The sequence below is a fragment of the Taudactylus pleione genome, unplaced genomic scaffold (assembly GCF_031769625.1).
Source record: "Taudactylus pleione unplaced genomic scaffold, aTauple2 ptg000073l, whole genome shotgun sequence".
NCBI lineage: Eukaryota > Metazoa > Chordata > Amphibia > Anura > Myobatrachidae > Taudactylus > Taudactylus pleione.
The window spans coordinates 3,877,160-3,899,760 of NW_028284475.1; the positions used below are offsets into that span (position 1 = coordinate 3,877,160).

A 22,601-nucleotide genomic window follows, 5' to 3' on the forward strand; every position below is an offset into this window, starting at 1 on the left:
CTCATCTAGGGGCTGGTGCGGAATTAGAGGGCAAATCCATTTGCCAAGCGTTAACTTGTTTATTTTCGCGCTGTGCTCCGGAGCCAGTCATACGCAAGTTTGGGGCATTTCACAGTCGTAGACATGTCCGGCGCATCTCCTCTTGCAACTGAAGACTAGGGTGTAACGGGGCGTCCTCACGTAGGCTCCATTCAGTGCGGGCGTCTCAACAGAATTGTGGTCTTTGCAGAGCATGTTTTCAGTACGACCATTTGCACCAAGGATGGGCGAGGTGCTAGTATGGCCTGATACTGGTGACGGGGTATAAAACCAAGAGCAAGGATAGGGGCGGTCCGGTCACCGTGATGAGTATAACTCTGTATATGGGCTAATATATGCCTTTAGTTCTATGCACGTAAGTAGTTCGTGTGAAGCCATTAAAAAAAAACAATGGCACAGCCCCGTTCCCCTCTATCTTAGATTAGCACATTGGTTCAATACACCATTTTCCCGATGTATCCGACCCCGAGACTGACTAAAGAATTAAAAATAGATTTGGGTGGAAATGCTCACTGGTAGTAGTGATAGCGTATTTGAAACCAAGCGCACAGATAGGGGTGTTCATGCTACAGACACGTGTACAACTCACACAACACAATTGCAAAGATGGAATTGCAAAGCTACCTGCGTCCAGCCTTGCCATTCCGTCCACTACTGAATCATCCCATTAGTTCCATGCGAGCAAAAAGCAGGTGCAAATGCCGCAAACTTGAGTTTAAGTTTCCGTTAGCCCCAATGTTGATAAAGTCGCCGTAGGGCGCGGGCAGTGTAAGTCAGTAAATGAAAGTTGCCAGAAGGCGGTATACCTGTTTAAACGGCACTTTGCTCAATAAAAAATTCTGTACAATCCTGTGTCTCTGCCAAATTCCCAATACAGGATAACGTTCTATAACCTAGATGGCACCCTGCACAGATGTTTGCTATCTTCCCAGCCATGGTCTATAAATACGATTTATAAAAAATAAACCTCGTAATCATCCAGAATTCTTGAGCTGAGATATTGGAACTGTCACCAGGCATTATGTGTCTCTGTTAATAACCAACGTAGATTGCCTATCTTTCTTTATAAATTCAATTTTCTGATTAATCATGTCATTCTGTGACACAGAGAAAATCAGGTTTGTGTACAAAGATTGTATTCTCAGGTCCGTCCTCTGGTAATCCATCTGGCCCCGTCCTTATGAATTATGTAGTGTATGTATACAACAGATGTAATTCTCTGGGTGTAGGAATATCATTATAGGTATGCACAAGCAGCTAACATATTCTGTAGCCCTGTACAACATCAAGGGGCTTATCTTCCTGAAATACAGAGGATGCACCTTTCTTCCCACGTGACATTCCTCTAAACCAGAGGTTCCCAAACGCGGTCCTCAAGGCACCCCAACAGTTCAGGTTATAGGGAAATCCATGGTTGAGCAGAGGTAGTTTAATTAATTTGACTGAGCTACTAAATTTAGTCACCTATGGTCAAGTATAAATATCCTTAAAACCTGGACTGTTAGGGTGGCTCGAGGACAGAGTTTGGGAAACTCAGGCCCTGATTCAGAGCCGGACGCTCTGACAGAGCGCTCGCTCTGAATCAGGGCCGTCTTGCTGAAATTTTAGAGCAGCCTCCTGGCCGCTCGCATAGTTGTGGGTTACCTGCCACAGCTATAGCGAGCGGCCAGAAAGACCAAGACCATCGGGATTGCGATGAGACCCTTGTGGTAGGGTCTCGTTGCCGCAAGCCCTGGAGAGCTTTTGGCTCTATCAGAGCCAAAAGCACCCCACTGACATCACTTGTGATGTCAGTGGGGCCGGCCCCAGACATAGGCGTTCCCATGGGAACACCTCCGTCTTGGCAGCCACGCCCCCGGCACGCCCACCAAAGGGGGCGTGCTGTCAATCACCATCGACAGCACGCCCCCTTTGTAGCGAGACCCGGAGCGACGGCTTGCCCGTCGCTATACGGGTCTCGCGCATGCGCACGACAGAGCCGCCTCCGTCGTGCGCATGCGCACTTGGCCAACATCGACCCGCTTGTGAGTGCTCAGCGCTCGCGAGCGGATCTGAATTAGGCCCTCTGCTCTAAAGGTTTATACATCACATTATATTACAGCTAAGGAAACAAGTTTGGAGGGAAGTATTTGGGATAACCAGAGCTAACAGTTGGGGGTAACTATTGCTTCTTCCACCCACCTGATGGGGGAGCGGTATGATTCCACCAAAGGGGGCGTGCTGTCAATCAACATCGACAGCACGCCCCCTTTGATCAGACACTACGTGCGAAGGAAAGTCCTTCGCTCGTCGCATCTCGCGCATGCGCAGTGCACACCATCGACCCACTTGTGAGCGGACAGCAGCTCGCGAGTGGGTCTGAATCAGGCCCTAAGTTCAGCACAATAGGTGCAGTACACATTACATACATGGCACACATGGGAATTACTATCAGACACCACTACACACACTGGCCCTCATTCAGAGTCGGTCGCAAGAAGCAATCGCTCTCTCTAAATGATTGCGGCTGCTTCTTTTTTTAGTGCGGCCTCCTGGTCGCTAGCTAAGCTGTGGGTTACCACCCACAGCTTAGCGACCGACCAGGGCGATGGTCATCGCGGCCGTCGGGGCTTGCTACGAGACCCTATGGTTGGGTCTCGGCAGCCGCAAGCCCCAGGGAGCTTCCTGCTCTGATCGAGCAGGAAACTCCCCACTGATGTCAGTGCGGCCGCCCACAAAACGGCAGGCGTTCGCTTGGGAACGTCTCCGTTTGTGTAGCCACTCCCCCGCCCCGCCTACAAAACGGGCCAACCTGTCGATCAACATCGACAGCCGGCCCTTTTGTAGTGAGCTCCGGAGCGAGAGAGTTTCTCTTTCGCTCTGGGGCTTGTCCACGCGCAGTGCGGCCGCTGCGCGTGCGCAGGGCCTAACCATCGACCCTGCTGCGAGCGCTCAGTGCTTGTGACCGAGTCTGAATGAGGTCCACTATCCTGAGCTGGTGACACCCAGAGGGGGAAGACAGGCTCAGGCTGCACCTTATATATAATGACCAAAAACAATAAAAGTACTAACACTATAGGAGGTGTCAGTAGTATGTAGTGTGAGCTGGCAATATGGTCAAAAAGAAACAAATATGCCAACTCCGTTCCCCAAAACTTTATCCTCTAATACGTCAGACATGTTACATACAAGTGTACATGTGTATCCACATTCCACATAGTAATTAGTAATTACCTCACTGCTTGTGCTCATTACAGGGAATCCAGGTGCTTCCTGCCTCTTATATAACCTCCCATGAGGCTGCAGTAGGGATGGAGATCAGCTTCCGATGCTTCACAACCATCGATGTGTTCCTTTCGATGGCAGTGTTTTCACCATTTAATGACGACTTTCCGATGGTAGCTACCATCGTATGGTGTGGAAGTGACGGGCATCGGATGTTAAAATACAGCTGTTTAACATTTAGTACGACCGCGGGGTGCTATTGCGCAAACAGCAGGGGCGTTTCTAGAGAGGAGGGGGCCCGTGTGCAATCTCCGTCACGGGCCCCCTCCTCTCTGTCTGGCGGCCGGCAGCACACTAAGCTGTGAGCGGCCAGCGCCGGGGTTAGAGACTCTGGGCACTAGAGTGCGCCCTGAGGGCCTGATGCAGGCCCACTCGCGAGCGCTGAGCGCTCGCAAGCGGGTCGATGTTGCCCAAGTGCGCATGCGCATGACGGAGGCGGCTCCGTTGTGCGCATGCGCGAGACCCGAATAACGACGGCCAAGCCGTCATTATGGGTTTCGCACCAAAGGGGGCGTGCTGTCGATTTTGATTGACAGCACGCCCCCTTTGGTGGGCGTGCCGGGGGCATGGCTGCCCAGACGGAGGCGTTCCCATGGGAACGCCTACCGTCTGGGGCCAGCCTCACTGACATCATTAGTTATGTCAGTGGGAGTGCTTTTGGCTCTGATAGAGCTAAAAGCACTCCAGGGCTTGCGGCAGCGAGACCCTACCGCAAGGGTCTCGTCGCAAGCCCATCATTTTGGGCGCTCGCTATAGCTGTGGGTGGTCACCCACAGCTATGCGAGCGGCCAGGAGGCCGCTCCAAAAAGGAGCAGGGACGGCCCTGATTCAGAGCGAGCGCTCTGTCAGATCATCCGGCTCTGAATCAGGGCCTGAGTCTGTAGAGCAGAGGTTCTCAAACTCGGTCCTCAGGACCCCACACAGTTCCCGTTTTGCAGGTCACCCAGCAGCTGCACAGGTGTAGTCATTACTCACTGACACATTTTAAAAGATCCACAGGTGGAGCTAATTATTTCACTTGTGATTCTGTGAGGAGACCTGGAAAACATGCACTGTTTGGGGTCCTGAAGACCGAGTTTGAGAACCTGTGCTGTAGAGTATGCACAGGAAAATGGCCGCGGCGGCATTTTCCCTGTACTGCACATGCGCAAACGACGGAAAATGTCCGCGGCGGCCATTTTCCAGTCGTTTTTAGAGTGCCAGACCCCCGCTCCGACGTGGGACTCTGGAGAGGTAACTATGCTATGGGTGCAGGGTGTGCACACCCCGCACCCATTATAGATACGCCCCTGGCAAACAGGGATTTTTAATTATACTAATATTTTTTTCCTTCGAATTCTTTTGATGCAATGGTTAGTTACTATCGCATTGAAAGTTTTGATGGAGGAAGTCCAGTCCTCATTTGATGGTAGGCTTCTGATGTCCATCCCTAGGCTGAAGCTGATCTCCTCCATGGGTCAGGGAAGTATGTGATGAGCTCGGCCCATGCCTCTCTACAATTTTTTTAGTGTCTCTTGGGACAGTGCACTCAATGTGCCCTTGGTGTCTCTCTCAAATGTTGGGGGGGGGGCAAATCGCCCCCTCTTCCAGTATCTATGGATATATGCCATCGATGCAAAGCACCGATGGCATCATCAGTGGTGACCTCTTCAATGGCCATCTCTATCCAGATGCCCAAACCAAGCTCCAAATTTGTCTGAATCTCATGTAATTTAGGGGTCTATTTACTAAGCAGTGTTAGGAGACAGAGTGAAAGTGATAAGAAAGTGATAAGGTACCAGCCAATCAGCTCCCAACTGTCATTTTTCAAACACAGCCTGTGAGATGACAGTTGGGAGCTGATTGGCTGGCACCTTATCACTTTCTACTCTGTCTCCTAACACTGCTTAGTAAATAGACCCCTTGGCCCCTTATGTCTGTGGCAGAATTGGACTATGATCTTGATGCTCGAATGGAATGTCAAGTTCTTACCGCGTGTCATCACCTTAAAACTAGGACGCTCGCACGCCAGACGGATGCTTTTTACTCCAAAAGATATATTAGTAAAGCTTAGTAATTACTCCACAATTTTCCGTAAGAACAAGCCCCATTAGTATACCGGGATATTTTTCCAGTTGCCGTTCATTTCACTGGAGTCCGGTTAGTTTCACTTTGCTGTGAAGTCCTAGGGGGTATATTGATTAAAGTGTCGGTTTTTAGCAGTGGAGATGTTGCCCATAGCAACCAATCAGATTCTAGCTATTATTTTCTAGAAGGTGCTATATAAATGATAAGTAGAATCTGATTGGTTACTATGGGCAACATCTCCACTTTTATAAACCTGCACTTTAGTAAATATACCTCCTAGAATTTTATGTTTATATAGTTTGGCTTGGAACATCGGTGACTACTGGTGATCAATGAACAAGATGGTAAATGATAATATTCTAGTAATAGTAATAATACGACAAAATAAAAAAAAATCCATAGGAAAGGTGCTGCGATAGAGAACGCTTCTTTTATCATATAGGAACAGTGGATAAATGGAGATTTATTTAGTAATCTTACACAGCTGTCTAGTTACTGGACACAGAACAGAGGCGGCAGGGAGCAGCCATTTTGTTTGTGATATCGTCATCTGAAACGAGGGTGAATCAATGGCTTTTACCGCCCCAGAGACAGAGTGCTGCGCAGTGTTGTATCAATAGGGCAGACATTTAGTACTCTTCAAGTGGCGTCCTCACTAAGTGATATATTGTTAGCTCCAGATAACAGCACTTGAGCTATTCTTTTGACCTGACAGAAAATGGTGATCAAACCTGACTTAATTTGGGCTATAATTGGCCCCTAAAGCTGAGACCAGCCCATAATAGAAGCAGAATTGCCACTTCTAACGCCCAATTAAAGGGAAGACGTTGCAATCTGCCTACTAGCTTAGTTGTGTAAGCACTGTATTAGCACTACTGTATATAAATAAAGAGTAATAATGTTTGTAGTGGAAGCAGCCATGAACAACACTTATTTATACGAATAGACGTCTCTGAGATGTTTATTGAGCTTTTTCCATTGTACAAGAAGGGCAATATTGCTTGTAAGGATTACTGTGTATAACTGCTTCAGGGACCCAGTGTTCATCCTCTCCTTTGTAAATGTAGCATTAAATTCACTGTACCCCATATACACTGAATGCTGCAGATTGCACCCCTCTTACGCCACAATTGGGGCTTGGCTACCGTTACATTAGTGCGATGCGACCTGTTTCGCCAAATTGTATATGCCAGTCCTTTCATAAGAAATGTTTAATTTTGCGACGCCTGTCGGGCTATTGGATTGTCATTCATCTTTCAGAAGCCCTGGGCCTAGTTACCGTAGACCCGACAGATTGCTTTATCTAAAACCCTATCGCTGCATTCATCACAAGCATATCCCACTATTGCTAGTCTAGCTGTGTGCTGATTATTTGCTCCAAATTGTATGCAAATAATATGATAGTTTATAACAATATGTTACAGGATTACATGTAATTTATATATGACTATTTTTATCCAGAAAAATTATTCATGAACAGCCAGGCTCCATGTCGGCGCCCACAGCTACCATTTTAAAAATGAGTTATTATTGTTTGCTAGACACTATTGTGAGTCCGATAGAATGTGGATTGGTTGATTCTTATATAGGGGTGGGGCGCAGCTTTCAGACCCTGGGGGTCATTCAGACCCGGTCACAAGCACCGATGTGCTCGCAACCGGGTCAATGGGTAGCCCTGAGCACGCGCAGTGGCCGCACTGCGCATGCGCAAGCCCCAGAGCGAGAGAGAAACTCTCTCGCTCCGAAGCTCGCTACAAAAGGGGCGGCTGTCAATGTTGATCGACAGCTCGCCCCTTTTTGTAGGCGGCCGGGGGGGTGATTTCCAAAACGGAGGCGTTCCTTAAGAAGGAACGCCTACCGTTTTGTGGGTGGCCGCACTGACATCATCAGTGATGTCAGTGGGGAGCTTCCTGCTCCATCAGAGCAGAAAGCTCCCTGGGGCTTGCGAGTGCCCAGACCCAACCTTAGGGTCTGCTTGCAAGCCCCAATGATTTCGATGGTGATCACCATCGCGACCATCACCTTGGTCGCTAGCTAAGCTGGGGTGGTAAGCCACAGCTTAGCTTGCGACCAGGAGGCCGCACCAAAAAAAAAAAAAGCGCCCGCCCTCATTCAGAGAGAGCGATCGCTTCTTGCGACCGCCTCTGAATGAGGTCCCCTGTCCTAATGGAATTTGCTTCAGCTTCAGGTAGTGTAAGGAGGATGTAAGACTTTCTAACAGGGACAGTGGTCTGTCAAGGTAACACATAAAACATAATTAATACATTAAACAATACATTAATAATTCATCATTATAAGTAATTATAATAATGACAAAAAAAACAGACTCCAAAAGGAATTTTTCAATTAGATTTTTTTTTTTTTATTGAATTCTGCTTTTTTAAGAAATCATAAATAGTTCATATCCGTTCTAAACACATAAAACATTGTCAGAATATTTACAGGTTTTTTTTTATCCTTTTCATTTCAAGGGCATTATTTAAAGGTCATCAAACATATCTACAGAACAAACAATGCTATCAGTGTCGAAACGGAGGTAAGACTCGCTCTGAGGCTGGTACACGAAGTCCGCGGGTTTATTTTCATCTTCTCATAAAAAGTGCACAACACAGCAAATAAATAATCGTATAAATAAATTAATAAGATAAATAAATTAATTCCTGGCACATAGGTTTTTGAAACTCTGAATGAGGGTAAACATGAAATAGTGGCAGTAGTTGCAGAGGGAAAGAGATTGGGCAGACAGACTTTCAGAAGATCTTTTAGTCTAAAAACATTCAAGTATGAATTTGAATTTGTAAAATTATATTCTCCACTTGTAAAAAGGTTTGATGACTTGGCACTGAAAAGATAAATTAAGTGGCATTCACTGAAATATAGGGAATATTCGGTCTTTATACCAAAAAATGCAAACCAAAACCAAAATTAATGCAGGTGCTAAATCTAATTTGTAAAGTAAAACTTTCCCAAGTTCCTTTAAATAATGAAACTTAGCCATTACAGGGGCGTTCTATGTTAGTTCTAAATGGCCATTTAATAGACTATTGAGTTTTAGCTAAATTAGGTAGTATTATATTGTTGTTTTGAGTCTTAAGTATGACAAACTGCCTTTAGTTTAAGAACGCAATATAGTGGAATTAACTATTGAAGTCACAGAGGTTTGAAGAAAAGCAGTTCGGACTTAGTAATCCACCCGTAAAAGAAATATTGGCTCACCAACTTCGAGTAACTCGCACACACAGACCCAGTTCTCTTCATTACCGTACAACAAACAAAGACTGACAAATTATATATTGGTTTTAGTAATAAAGGAAAAGTGCACATTTCAATCCATTTTTCTATAATGAAGGACTGCCTGCCTAAAACGGACTATTTAGTCAATTACACCAGGGTGATGTTGTACATGTGGGTTATACTTCAGATGTCTGTCTGTGGCACAGAAGAAGGACAATCTATTTAGGACACATATTTTAAACAAGAGTCCCACATATATTCCATGTTGTAGGGTTAGGAGGACCTTTAATGGAGCTGTAGAAAGAATTATGGAAAATCCGGGTCTTCAAATCGCAAGGTTTTCATTGTCAGTCGGTCAGGTCAGAGATTGCATTGGCATCGTTTTTGATATTAAATGAATACAAAATTAAGAGGACTTTTTCACGAATGTTTGAAAAAAGCCCAGTTGTCGTACATAACTCTCAAAGTACTGTGCATATCTCTCTTGTTGGAAGTATCAGTGCTGGTCCTGCTTCTTGCCGATGTACATCATGGACCGTCGTAGTGAAGAAGTGCAACTGAAGCAACTTGGTGGAGATATCATTGCTGGTCCTGTTTCTTGACGATTTACATCAGTAACCATCCTAGAAAAGAAGTACAACTGAAACTTTACTTTAGTAAACTTGATGAAGGTATCATTACTGGTTCTGCTTCTTGACGATTGACATGAAGAAGTGTCGAACTGAAGAAGTACAACTGAAACATAACATTAGAACACTTGGTGGAGGTACCATTGCTGGTCCTGCTTCTTGCCAATGTACATCATAAACGGAGTCCAACTGAAGCATAACTTTAGATTATGTGATGGATGTATCGGGGCTGGTCCTGCTTCTTGCCGATTTACAACAAGTACCATCATTGTGAAGAAGTACAACTAAAACTTAACTTTAGTAAACTTGATGGAGGTATCATTGCTGGTTCTGCTTCTTGATGATTTACATGAAGATGCGTCGAATTGAAGAAGTACAACTGAAACATGCTGGTCCTGCATTTTTGCCACCAGTACATCAGGAGCGTCGTAGTGAAGAAGTACAAATGAAACATAGCTAGGCCAAAAGAATTAATCGAATTCAGGTAGTAATGGAAGTGTTTTGTTTTTAGAATGCTTGATGTGTAAACCATGGAATTTATAGCCTCTGGCATAAAATGAGCTTGTGAGACCTATGATTGTAGAAATGATTAGATTTGAGGCCTTCCATCACACTGATCCTGCTATCAGATCCATATGTGTGACTGACAGAAGTGTCTATGAATAATGTGATGGTGAATTTGGCGTCTATGAATAATGGGCTGGTTGAGAAGGCGTGGAACCGGGTGGATGATCTTTGAAAGGCAGGAACTTTACATTCTAGTTGGGGCATCTACAAAAATCCATGACAGAGGGAAAGATTTGGTCCCACAGACTCTCCACTGCCATAAAAGTCCTAATTTAGCTGAATTACAGCAGCATAAAATGAAGAGGGCAAGTTATAACCCATTTAGTGCACCTGTGAAGTATCACACATCTAGAACGTGGTTGAGATAGGAGATGTAGCAGATAGCTAGCCGGAGAATTTCAATTTTGGACAGTTTCTTGTCTGGAGGCAGAGTGGGGAGAAGCTTGCGCAGCTCTGCAAAGGCCAAGTTGAATGCCTCCACTCGAATGCGCTCTCGAGTGGCGTGTGCTGTGCGATATTTGGCAGTTGCCCTCCTTCGCCTGCGCCTCTCCTCCCGACTTAAGTGCTGGAGCTCTCGTTTCACCGCATCGCTTGCATCACAGATTCGCGTTTCTCCGCACAAGCTGATGCCGCCAGCATCATTGAGCCCTCCCCCACCTCCACAGTCACTGAACACCGATTCAGTCTCTGAGTGGGCAGGGATCTCTGTTTGTTCTGAGTTTAACATCATTCCTCCTCCGAGATTTGTAAACTCTGTCCCCCTGTTCACTCCAGACCAGTCTCTAAAGTGCTTCAGAAAAGAAGGTGTCCTTCAAGCCTCATCAAACACACATTGGGATGTGGGTGTTTCTGTGAAACGCGTTGTTTCCAGGCACGCGAGGAGTTAGTCGACTCAGGCAACGCGCTTAAGAGAAATATTTCAGTCATAAAAGTGTTCAGCTGAGGATAGCTTTTATTTTCCTCTGTGGTCTCTTGTTCTTGTGTGTCCCCCTGGAACGAAGAGAAATAGAGAAATTATAAAACTGTTCCTTAATGGCTATGAAGGGAATTGTGCCAACAAGAGAAAAAGGGATTTAATGGAAATTAGAGAGCAGTGTATGTAGGAGAGACAAACCCATAAAATAATATAAAGCTAGGCAAAAAAATTGTGATTAGTAGCCTCATAAAAGCTAAAAGTGAAAAAGGCTGAGGCTTCTGCGTGGCTTATTAAAAAGATTCATTCACATTTAGCTGGTATCTCTCTTATATAGCACCAACATACTCAGCTGTACAGTATAATCCAATTGTTGTAGCCAAGCAGAACAGTCTTGGCTTGCGAGTTAAAATCTTGTGGATTCTCACATACGCAACCGCTTCACTACATGTTAAGGGTCACAGTCTAAATGATACAGTTATAGGGGAGCCTGTAGTTCAACAGCTACTGGGGAACTAAAAGTTCTAGCATGCCCTGTCAGTCTCTTTGCTGTCTTGTTAGACAAGACTTGTCGTTCTACAACAGCTGATGGTCTACAGCTTGACTATCATGATTTTTTGCCTTATTATACACGAGATGTTGATATATTATTAAATAGTGGGTTCCGTCATATCTTGTATTTGGTGAGTTATGATGTCATCTTGTTAGTATTTATGATTAGGAAAACCTGTGTATTAGAAGGAGTAATTCAAACCTCCAACAGATATTAGACATCGACTCAGAGATCCCTAGCCTGTATGAAGACACTTGGCCAACAGCTTTGAATGCTCCTCTAATGTACAGTACAAAGTGCATTATTCCATGTATTCATCACCTTATCGGCGTCTTCATGGGCAATGCTATATGGTAGAAGCCAATATCACCTTGAAGGTTTGCAAATCGAAACCTTTTTAGAAGTTCTTCAACTTATTAGCGATTACCACCTGTTCTGGGGGCTCAGTCCATCCAAGTACCATTATCTCTGTAAAAAGGAAATTGGTTTCTCAGAGAGAGTCAGAAGATTCGTCTTTCCATAAGCCCGGCATAGTCCAGATAATGCCTACCTACTTATATACTCAAATACATTAGTTATAAGCAATAAGATGTGACAGTAATGGCCTAAATATTATGTGTCAGGAGAAGATGGTGGAAAAATTAATGGAGAGAGAGAAAAAAAAAAAAGAGCCCCTAGAAAGGGGAGGGGGCCGAGGAAAGATGGATGGTGGGAGAGGGGAAATATGTACGGATATCGCTGTCAGAGATTTTCTCAGACAAAAGTGTCTCCTCTCAGACTAAGTGGAGCTGACAAGTAGTACAAATGAGAGAGGCAAAATGAAGCCCCCATCAGCACTGACCAGAGCCCGGGGGGAAGCGAGCACATTTCATAAATATAGATGTAAATGAAAAAGCATTTTTCTCTCTGGGGTCTCCTGAGACGGGACAGGTGGTAGATAGATGGGAAGGAGAGACGGAGGGAGGAGAATGGGTCGTGGGGGTGTGTATATTAAATTAGCCAGAATGTCACATATTCTACCACTGTAGACATATGGAACCCAACACAGCTGCTTTCTGCAATGTGTCTAAAAAGGTCTTCACTCCACGGGGGTCCCAGAGGGACTGTGACACAGATACAGACTCCTCCCAGCACAGGTTCTCTAGGTCCTGGGTACAGCACAACTTTCACTGTGTCTGAGTCATGGACTCAGAATGGCATTATTACATGTCTATCTATCTATCTATCTATCTATCTATCTATCTATCTATCTATCTATCTATCTACATATCATCTATCTATTTATCTACATAGCATCTATCTATCTGTCTAACTATCTACATATAATCTATACATCTATGTATCTAAATCTATCTATTCATCCATCAATCTACATATATATCTTATATTTATCTACATATCTTTATATCTCTCTATTATCTATCTACACATCATCTATCTACATATAAACTATATATCTATCTACATACATATCATCTATCTATTCACCATCAATCTACATACTGTATATATCTTATATCTATCTATTATCTGTCTATGTATCTATCCTTCTACATATCTCATAACTATCTATCTACATATTATCTATCTATCTCATATCTATCTACCTCATATCTATCTATCTCATATCTCTCTCTCAAAGCTATATATCTATCCCATATCCATTTCTATCATTTATCTAAATATCATCTATCTATCCCATATCTATCTCATATCTATCTATCTGTTTCTATCATTTATCATCTATCTATCTTTCTATCTATCTATCCCATATCTATCTATCTATCTATTTCTAGAATTTATCTATATATCATCTATCTATCTATACTGAATAACTCTCAAATCTGGTGTGATACAAGCGATTGACAATGTAAAGGTCGACAGTCACCAAATGGTTGACATGCAATATGTCGACAGGTACAAAAGGTCGACTGACAAAAGGTCGACGGTGCAGAGGGTTGACAATATTAAAAGGCTGATAGGCTCAAACGGTCGACACAAAAGTGGTTTACACATTTGTTTTTGTAATTTAACCCTAACTCTTCCCCTAGTGCCTATCCCTAACCCTCCCCCTGGCACTTAACCCTCACCCCCCCTCCCAAATAGCCTAAACCTAACCCTACCCTGACCCAAGTCTAACCCTATGTCCCCTCGGGCAGCCAAAGCTTAACTCTTCCCCAAGTGCCTATTCCTCAACCTAACCTTAAAAATTATGAAAAACCATAAAAAGGCAACAACAAAAAAATTGTGTCAACCATATGTGAGTAGAGCATCCTGTCGACCTTTTAACCCTGTCGACCTTGTTCACTGACAACCTTTTGTCCATCAACCTTTTGTACCTGTCGACCATCTGGTGTCATCCCACTTACTGTCCACATTTATGTTGTCGATCTTCTATCCGGATACCCTCAATTCTATCTGAGGTCCTCCTTAGGCTTCAGGTACCACAGGTAAAGAGCAGGAGCCTGACAATTAGGCTTTACCTGTCCTGTAAGACCGAAAATCAGCAGCTGACTAATGTAATGTACTGTAGGCCCCACGTACTCTACCGAGGTCACTCCAGGGACCTTGCAAAACAGCTTTTATTTAAGATGAATAAAGTGGAAAGACAACCTTACTCTGCCAGACAAATTCCCCAGAGTGCAAAATACAAAGGGCAAGAATCAGAGAGAGACATAAACACCATCTGTCTGTTCTCTTTCTGTATCTATCTATCTATCTATCTATCTATCTATCTATCTATCTATCTAATCTCATATCTACCTTTCTAATATTTAGCTACACTATCTATCTCTCATATCTATGTAACTCATATCTATCTATCCTATCTCATATCTATCTAATATCTCTCTATCTATCTATCTCATATCTATCTATCTCATATCTACCTATCTAATATCTCTCTATCTATCTATCTATCTCATATCTATCTAACTCATACGGTATCTATCTATCCTATCTAATATCTATCTAATATCTCTCTATCTATCTATCTCATATCTAATCTATCTCATATCTATCTATCTACTGAATATATCTATCTCATATCTATCTATCTTCTACTGAATCTATTTATCTTCTACTGAATCTATCTATCTATCTATCTATCTATCTATCTATCTATCTATCTATCTATGTAACTCATATCTATCGATCTATCTACTGAATCTATCCATCTATCTATCTACTGAATCTATCTATCTACTGAATCTGTCTATCTATCTCATATCTATCTAACTCGTATCTATCGATCTTTCTATCTACTGAAACTATCTATGTACAATATCTATCTATCGAATATATCTATCTATCTATCTATCTCATATCTATCTATCTTCTACTGAATCTATCCATCTCATATCTATCTATATCATATCTATCTATTTTTCTATCTATCTCATCTATCTAATCTATATCATATCAATCTATCTATCTAATATCTATTTATCATCTATCTCATATTATTTATATGATAACAAATGTTCTGCAGCGCCTTACAAAGTACATAAACAAATAGGTGACCAGCGACTTACAGAACAATACAATACAGGACATGGATAATATATATTGCTACATTAGCGACCATAACACCCAAATAAGCAGCCGAGCAAAGTAACCGAGTGTTAGGTGCCCTAGTGGGGAGTAAGAAGTACATGAAAGTAATGTAAGGAGAAGTACAAGAGGGTAGAGGGCCCTGCTCATAAGAGCTTACATTCTATCTATCTAATATCTATCTATCTAATATCTAACGATCTATCTAATATCTATCTATCTAATATCTATCTATCTATCTAATATCTATCTATCTAATATCTATCTATCTATCTATCTATCTAATATCTATCTATCTATCTATCTATCTATCTGGGGCCCTTACACCTCTTTGTCTATTATTCCCCGTCTTGTTTTTGCACATTTTTGTACACAATTGTATAGTGCAACGGAATAAGATAGATATATTATATATTTATTAACATATGTGCTATCTTCTACCTCATACCTCTCTCATCTCTATCATCTAATTGTCTATCCACTATAGTCTATGTATCTTTCACACGTATAAAAGTTCCCCAAGTGATTACCAGATGTCTATGGATGGCCACGCGGGGCCGATGTTGGTCATCTTCACGTGTTACAGGACCGCCCAGTAATAATGGGGTTATTATTGGGAATGGCTGTGGTTTTTGGGCCTCACACACTGCACAACCATCCAGTTATTATTATTATCCTTTATATATATATATATATGGCGCCACAAGTGTTCCGCAGCGCCTTACAAAGTACATAAAGAAATAATTTGACAACTGACGTACAGTACAAAATAGGACAAGGACATGGATAATATACATTGATACATAAGTGACCATAATACCTAGATATGCAACATAGCGTAAGCAGCCAAGTGTTAGGTGCCCTGGTGGGGGGTAAGAAGTAGGTGAAAGTGAAGTAAGGAGAAGCACAAGAGGGTAGAGGGCCCTGCTCGTAAGAGCTTACATTCTAAAGGTGAGGGGGGAGTTGCCCGATGTAACCTGCAATATGGTTACAGCAGGTGTGGTCGGCATAATAACATACAGGAGAGCTCACATCCGCAGGCTGTACATGGCGGAGGGCAGGCAGCGCCAACACAACGCTCCTTTACTGTCGGCAAATTGTGTCAATAAGAAAGAAAACAGTCTGGAGACAATTCCATGTTCACTGAATCTGCTATAGCTCATTTCATGCCTTACCTAGCACCAACAGCTGCGCTCATCATTAACCTGTTGAGCGCCGAGGTCACAGCCAGTGCATATAATATATAACATCATTTTATCTGACAATAAACTATTCAGGCTATCAAGATTGCAAGCTCTGAAGTCTAATTTATATCATGTGTGCCAATAAACAGAATTGCGGATCTTATCCCCTAGTAATCGGTTTAGCCTTGCGCCATATAAATCGTACAGGTATGGTGTTATTATTACATAGGATAATGTGCCCAATAGTCTGCAGACAGGGGGTAGCGTGATAACATGCACAGATGAAGCTGCCCCCAATGGCACATATCCTGCGCTAATCACATCCAAAGGAGGCCTTGTCTCTGCTATTTAAAATAAATGCTACTCACCCCAAGTGAATTACTCCAGATAATACACATATGTCATTCCTCTCTCCATCCTATTCCACAGTGACATGGAGGTGGGTGGAGGGGCCGGGGATGATTAATGGGCACACCTATTGTCAGGAGGGATACTGGATAAAAATGGCCTCTTTTTCTACAAGGACTGGGAAATTCATCTGATTACGGAGGCCGGGTGCAGCTGATAGCTGGGGAGACCTGCTAACCAGTAATGCAATCTTGCAAGATTGGAATCCGCGGACACCGAGGGGATTAAGGTGCAAAATATATGGGCTCGGAGAAGGCATTATTTCATCGTGCCTCTTTGCCGAGCAGCAGTGATATATAACAATTCCTGTCATTAGATTACAGCAGACACGTCGCAAATGTATACAGATGTTGTGTGCGTTGCATCGACCGTAATCTCGTAGGGATCGCCGCGTCGATAGTGGGAAAAAGCTTGCGGGGCGTAGACCAATGACAAAGCAGTGGCAAGAACTTTGGCAAAGTTTTGTTAATGCAGACGCTGGATAGAAATGCTGGAGCCTCAGTTATGTATCTACATTATAACCTATCTACTTAAAAGTTAAGCTTCCAGTCATATTAGCACATTGGGTATACCTGCGATTACCCTTTGCTGGTGTATACTACTCCCAGGGGTATCTCAAGACTTGTTTTAACACCTCGCAAGCTGCGCATTTGCAATGTTTCGCGCCTAAATATTTTTTAAGTATACCACGGCGAAAAATTAATATCTCGGTTTACATTTCCCATGAAGGTGAGGCATACTATTGTTCTCTGTTATCAGTCACTTCGACAGTGTATATATATATATAATTTTTTAAAATGAATATTTCTTCCCCTGCCATGATCACTACTACTTTAACGCAGATATTTTCTGGCGGGGTGTTAAAACTTTTACATATCTGTGAATGTTATTTTCCAACCAGCTCACACAACTACCACAGCTTGCATTTTAATATTAAACGTTCCTTTAAAGGAGCTGTGGAGTCTATTTACTAAGCCTTGGATGAAGATAAAGTGAGCGGAGAGAAAGTTCTAGCCAATCAGCTCCTAACTGCCATGTCACAGGTTGTGTTTGAAAAATGACAGTTAGGAGCTGGTTGGTTGGTTCTTTATCTCCGTTCACTATACCTCCATCCAAGGCTTAGTAAATAGACCCCTCTGTCTCTTCCCGTAACCTTTTGTTCATTGCGCCACGGTCCTGCCTTTGTACAGGGATGGGGTCCGGTTAGCCTTTGGTCTGTTTTGGCCAATGATAGCCAGGAAACGCACATCCTTTATTTAACGAGCGAGGCAGCTCTACTCCCAATCTCATTAGTGATCACAATGGGATTAATGTCCTGAAATTTCTTTAAGATACAATTAGAGTTTGCGGGCATTAGAGCAGTTTTAGGATATCCGAACGCATTGCTATAAACTTGAACAATTCCCTCTCTCTCTCAAACTCCGTCCAACTTTTGCACGCTGCGAAAATAAAAAGTAAGAGCCGTCCAGTTATGCCGGCTGCGCTGACGTTTATAAGCGTTCACACGGCCCACTGGAGCCTCGTTAGGGGGGTTTAGTGCTTAATGAAATGTGCGCTCCTGGAGAAAAAAAACAAAAGCCTACAACAACAGAACGGGGAAAATCAGGACTTGACGGGTTTGAGACGGTTCTGTAATTGCCAGTTAATCCTGATAATGGCAGCGATGAGGGGAGCGTAGGAATATTCTCATCGGTTCTGGGTTGTAGAAGGGGAGGCAGGTTCTAATACCACTTTAAATGGAGCAAATATTCCGTTATGATCATAAATGTCGTTTTCTTTTTTTCCAGTGATGCTCTTTAAACGGATTTCAGAAATAAATTCACAGCTAATAAATGTGACCTAAAGACAGCCCGCCCTTTGCAAAACTTTTTTCTTGGCGTATTTGTGAATTATTTAATTCCTTCCCATAATGTGCGGAATATAAACTTGAAACCTTCCTTGGCTGAGAATCACATCAAGACCAGAAAACATTATATGGAAGAGTCAGTTTAACCCCATAGTATTTATTATCACCATGAGTTTGCAGTTACTCTTTAGGAATTAGACTTGTCGCCTTTCATGTGTGGGGGGGGATCAAAAACAGGTGAAACTCCCCCAAACCAGGAAAAAGGGGGGGCCAGAATGCAAATGATACAGTCCGTTCCTTGGTGGAGAGAACTGATTACTGACACTTTTAATGTTGGCAAAGTTAAATATATATCATGGAAACCGGTTAGAGTGGAAGTAGATGGAGCCTCTATATATATACATATATATATATACACACACACACATACATATATATATATTTGGTGATATATAAAAAGACTGTAAATAAATGTACCTGCTACAGTATAACACCATATTTTGGAATAAAACACACTTTCACTCAGATAGTTGTGCTAGCTAAGGAAAATATTATATATTTGCCTGCTATTTGCTAAACCCAGTTATTGCCAACACCACTGAGTTCGAGATCTCAGTGACCCCTATGTACAAAATATATTTTATCAGCACCAAACTGCAAAATAAAATATTTCCAAAGCTGTATTTAACAGGACATTACATATATATATATATATATATATATATATATACACTGTACATATGTATATATAATTTAACAAGCATGAGCTTCGTAATGAATTCTCTCAGCAATTGTACTAGTAATTAATCGGTCACTGTTTGTGTAACCTTTTCTATCCATTGAGCTACTTTAGATACTGTAGATATTGAATGCAAATCTGCTCCTGCGCTATTTCATTCATTGGCACAAAGTTCTCAGGCAAGCAAAAGTTACTGGAAATGAATCATATATGAATAAGTTATAGATTGGTGACAGATTGCTTTTGTTGTACACACAGCCATAGAGAAACAACACTAAACAAAACCTTGTAGTTTGCCCTTGATATAACGGAGCAACAGGAGTGCCTTCACTGATACTGATCAAAGGCTCCCTGCGGAATACTATGTACTAAATAGAACTCCATTATACTCTGTGTACCGGGCGTCAGCACTCCTGAGTGCTGCATTCTACGCCAAACCTGTCGCACAGCAAAACCGTAAAGTGTACGTGTGCCGGTAAACTGGCCTTTCCTTAATTTTGGGAATATAAGCGTCAAAGCAGCGTGAGAACGCGTGTACGAATTCAGTATGTCCCATGAGCATTGACGAAGAGTTGTTTACCAGTCACAAGCCTGCATAGATTGTAAGCTCTTCTGGAGAGGCAAACATGGCTGACCCTTTGTGAAGTATCGGCAGGGATCGTATAGCAGGGATATTTGTACTGATTGATATAATGATCCCTATTATCAATGTACTTAGTACGCTAGTGACATTATGAAAATAAAAGCCATGGACTTTTTGCGCCTTCTAAACCCTGTTATAAAATATATGAGTATAATAAAATTGTAGACGCAAAATCCTGATAAACCAGGAGGCGTGAGGCCCAGGTGCCACCCCACGTCAGTGTGCCGCTCTGTTCCCGTCATGGAGCCCACCAAAGGTGGCAGAAGATAAATCAGGAGGTGCAATTCACAATAATAACAGGTTCCCTCATTTCATAACACACACACAAACAGCGACCAGGACTCTCAGCCGCAGGTCAGGTCTATAATGCTGAGGAAACGCAGAAGGAAGACACGAGCGGATTCTGAGGAACAACATGTTGCAATGTCCTAATAGATCTTAGTCTGAGCGTCACTATATATTCTGTACATGATATAGGCGTCACTATGGGAATTAAATCTGCCACGAGTTAACTCTCCGCACGCCGGGGCAGGCTGAGAGGGCCTGGGCGCTGACGGGAAAACGCAGCGGACTGTTGGCGCCGAATGGTGTTTGTTGTCAATGTGGGAGAAAGCACCACCCTAGACAGGGAAGGAGCCGATGGCACGTCTGCTCCGTGACTCCGGCATGGGACTGACAGATGCTAGGCGCTGCTGGGGGCCACTAATTCCAAATCCATAAACTTCACAGACAAAGGGACTAATTAACCCCTGCACACCCAGCGTGAGACCGACACATCTGTCTGATAGATAGATAGATAGATAGATAGATAGATAGATAGATAGATAGATATGAGATAGATAGATAGATATTAGCTAAATAGATAGATATGAGATAGATAGATAGATAGATAGATAGATAGATAGATAGATAGATAGATAGATAGAGGATAGATAGATAGACAGATAGATATTAGATAAATAGATAGATATGAGATAGATAGATAGAGGATAGATAGATAGTAGATAGATAGACAGATAGATATTAGATAAATAGATAGATATGAGATAGATAAATACATAGATATTAGATAGATAGATATTAGATAGATAGATAAATAGATAGGTGATAGATGGATAGATAGATAGATAGATAGATATGAGATAGATAGATAGATAGATATTAGATAAATAGATAGATATGAGATAGATAGATAGATAGATAGATAGATAGATAGATAGATAGATAGATAGATAGATAGATAGATATTAGATAAATAGATAGATATGAGATAGATAGATAGATAGATATAGGATAGATAGATAGATAGATAGATAGATAGATAGATAGACAGATAGATATTAGATAAATAGATAGATATGAGATAGATAAATACATAGATATTAGATAGATAGATATGAGATAGATAGATAAATAGATAGGTGATAGATGGATAGATAGATATGAGCCAGATAGATAGATAGATAGATATGGGAAAGATAGATAGATAGAGGATAGATAGATAGATATGGGATAGATAGATATTAGATAGATAGATACATAGATAGACATTAGATAGATATGAGTTAGATAGATAGATATACAGACAGATAATACATATATCTTCATAGATATACTGATATATTGATGATAGATATTAGAGATGTTAATTAAAACTTCAAGATAGATAGATAGATATTAGATAGATAGACAGAGACAATAAATAGATCTTCATAGATATACTGATATATTGATGATAGATATTAGAGATATTAATTAAAACTTCAAGATAGATAGATATTAGATAGATATGAGAAGGTAGATGATAGATAGATAGATAGATAGATAGATAGATAGATAGATAGATAGATAGATAGATAGATAGATAGATATGAGGAAGGTGGACAGATATATGAGCTATAGATATATATAGTATTACAGATCACTTAGTAACTTTGCACATTGCTGGGGTCCTGTGGGAACAGGGGGTCAGTGTGTGGGTACTGAATCATGTCCCAGCCAGTACAGACATGTTATGTGACACATACAGTTCTGCGTCAATTACTATTGTTTACAAACTCCAGTTCTCCCAGTTCTCCCTCTGTCAGGACCTATATCCTGTAACTCACATATAGGACAAGGCAAATATTAATCCCGTGTAAAAAAAAAACCACACAACCCACCTGTACATGGTACTGCTACGTGTAGCCTGGCGTCTTCCTTTCACGTGTCCATGGGCTGTAGAAACTGTGCGACCGGTCGTTAGCACAAGTCAAAGTTTCCCGTCCCGGCCGTGGTTGCGTGCAGGATGAGCGTGAAGTTTCGTGCCTCAGAGGACAGGCAGATCCAGGACACATATAGAGACATACATGTAGGACAGACTCTCACCCACACACAGACAGAGCCAGGCACAGCCCCTGATACACACATACACCCATGTGTATAAGACTTTCATATATTTATATATAGTCACACAGTGGAGACCACATGAGGCAGAGGTGATGGCTCTCATTGGCCACTGCAGTGCCCTGTATCATGCATATTAATCAGCTGGGAGGGGAACCCATTGGCTGGCAGAATGGGAAAACCCTGGGGAAGGGAGACGGGAGGGGTTGGAACGGCTCCTGTGACTTGGCTGAGGGGCAGAGAGGGAACGATGGTGGAGGGAGAGGACCAGGAATGGATGGGGGGATGCGGACATCTGTTCAGCATGCATATTTCATAAAGGCAGAAAAAGAGGGATAGATAGGAGGGAGAGAGAGCGGGGGAAACAGAGGCCAGGGGACAGTCAATCAGAGGCAAGTGACAGACGGGATGAGCTGGGAGACTCCAAGCCACCACTAGAGAGGAGGTGGGAGAGAGACACCGCACAGCCACACTTCTGAGCTGCCCATCCAAACTCAACTTAGCACAATGGGGGTCTTAAATCAGTTCTCCCGGAGCGCCACGGGTAAAGTTTAGCCCCCCGGCGGCAACGCTCCAAT

At 42.5% G+C, this 22,601-nt stretch overlaps 1 protein-coding gene across 2 annotated transcripts; it reads right to left on the minus strand.

Moving 5' to 3' along the window:
• Positions 1-7,728: 7,728 nt before the first annotated feature.
• NHLH1 (nescient helix-loop-helix 1) lies at positions 7,729-22,037 on the minus strand. Of its 2 annotated transcripts, none has more exons than XM_088467591.1 (2): positions 21,801-22,037; positions 7,729-10,790 (listed from the first exon to the last, which is right to left on the minus strand). In XM_088467591.1, the coding sequence occupies exon 2, from the start codon at positions 10,528-10,530 to the stop codon at positions 10,141-10,143; it is 390 nt and encodes a 129-aa protein (XP_088323717.1). In that variant the 5' UTR covers positions 10,531-10,790; positions 21,801-22,037; the 3' UTR covers positions 7,729-10,140. The 2 variants fall into 2 exon arrangements, with proteins under 2 accessions (XP_088323717.1, XP_088323718.1); XM_088467592.1 differs by lacking the exon at positions 21,801-22,037 and adding an exon at positions 16,371-16,412.
• Positions 22,038-22,601: the final 564 nt, after the last annotated feature.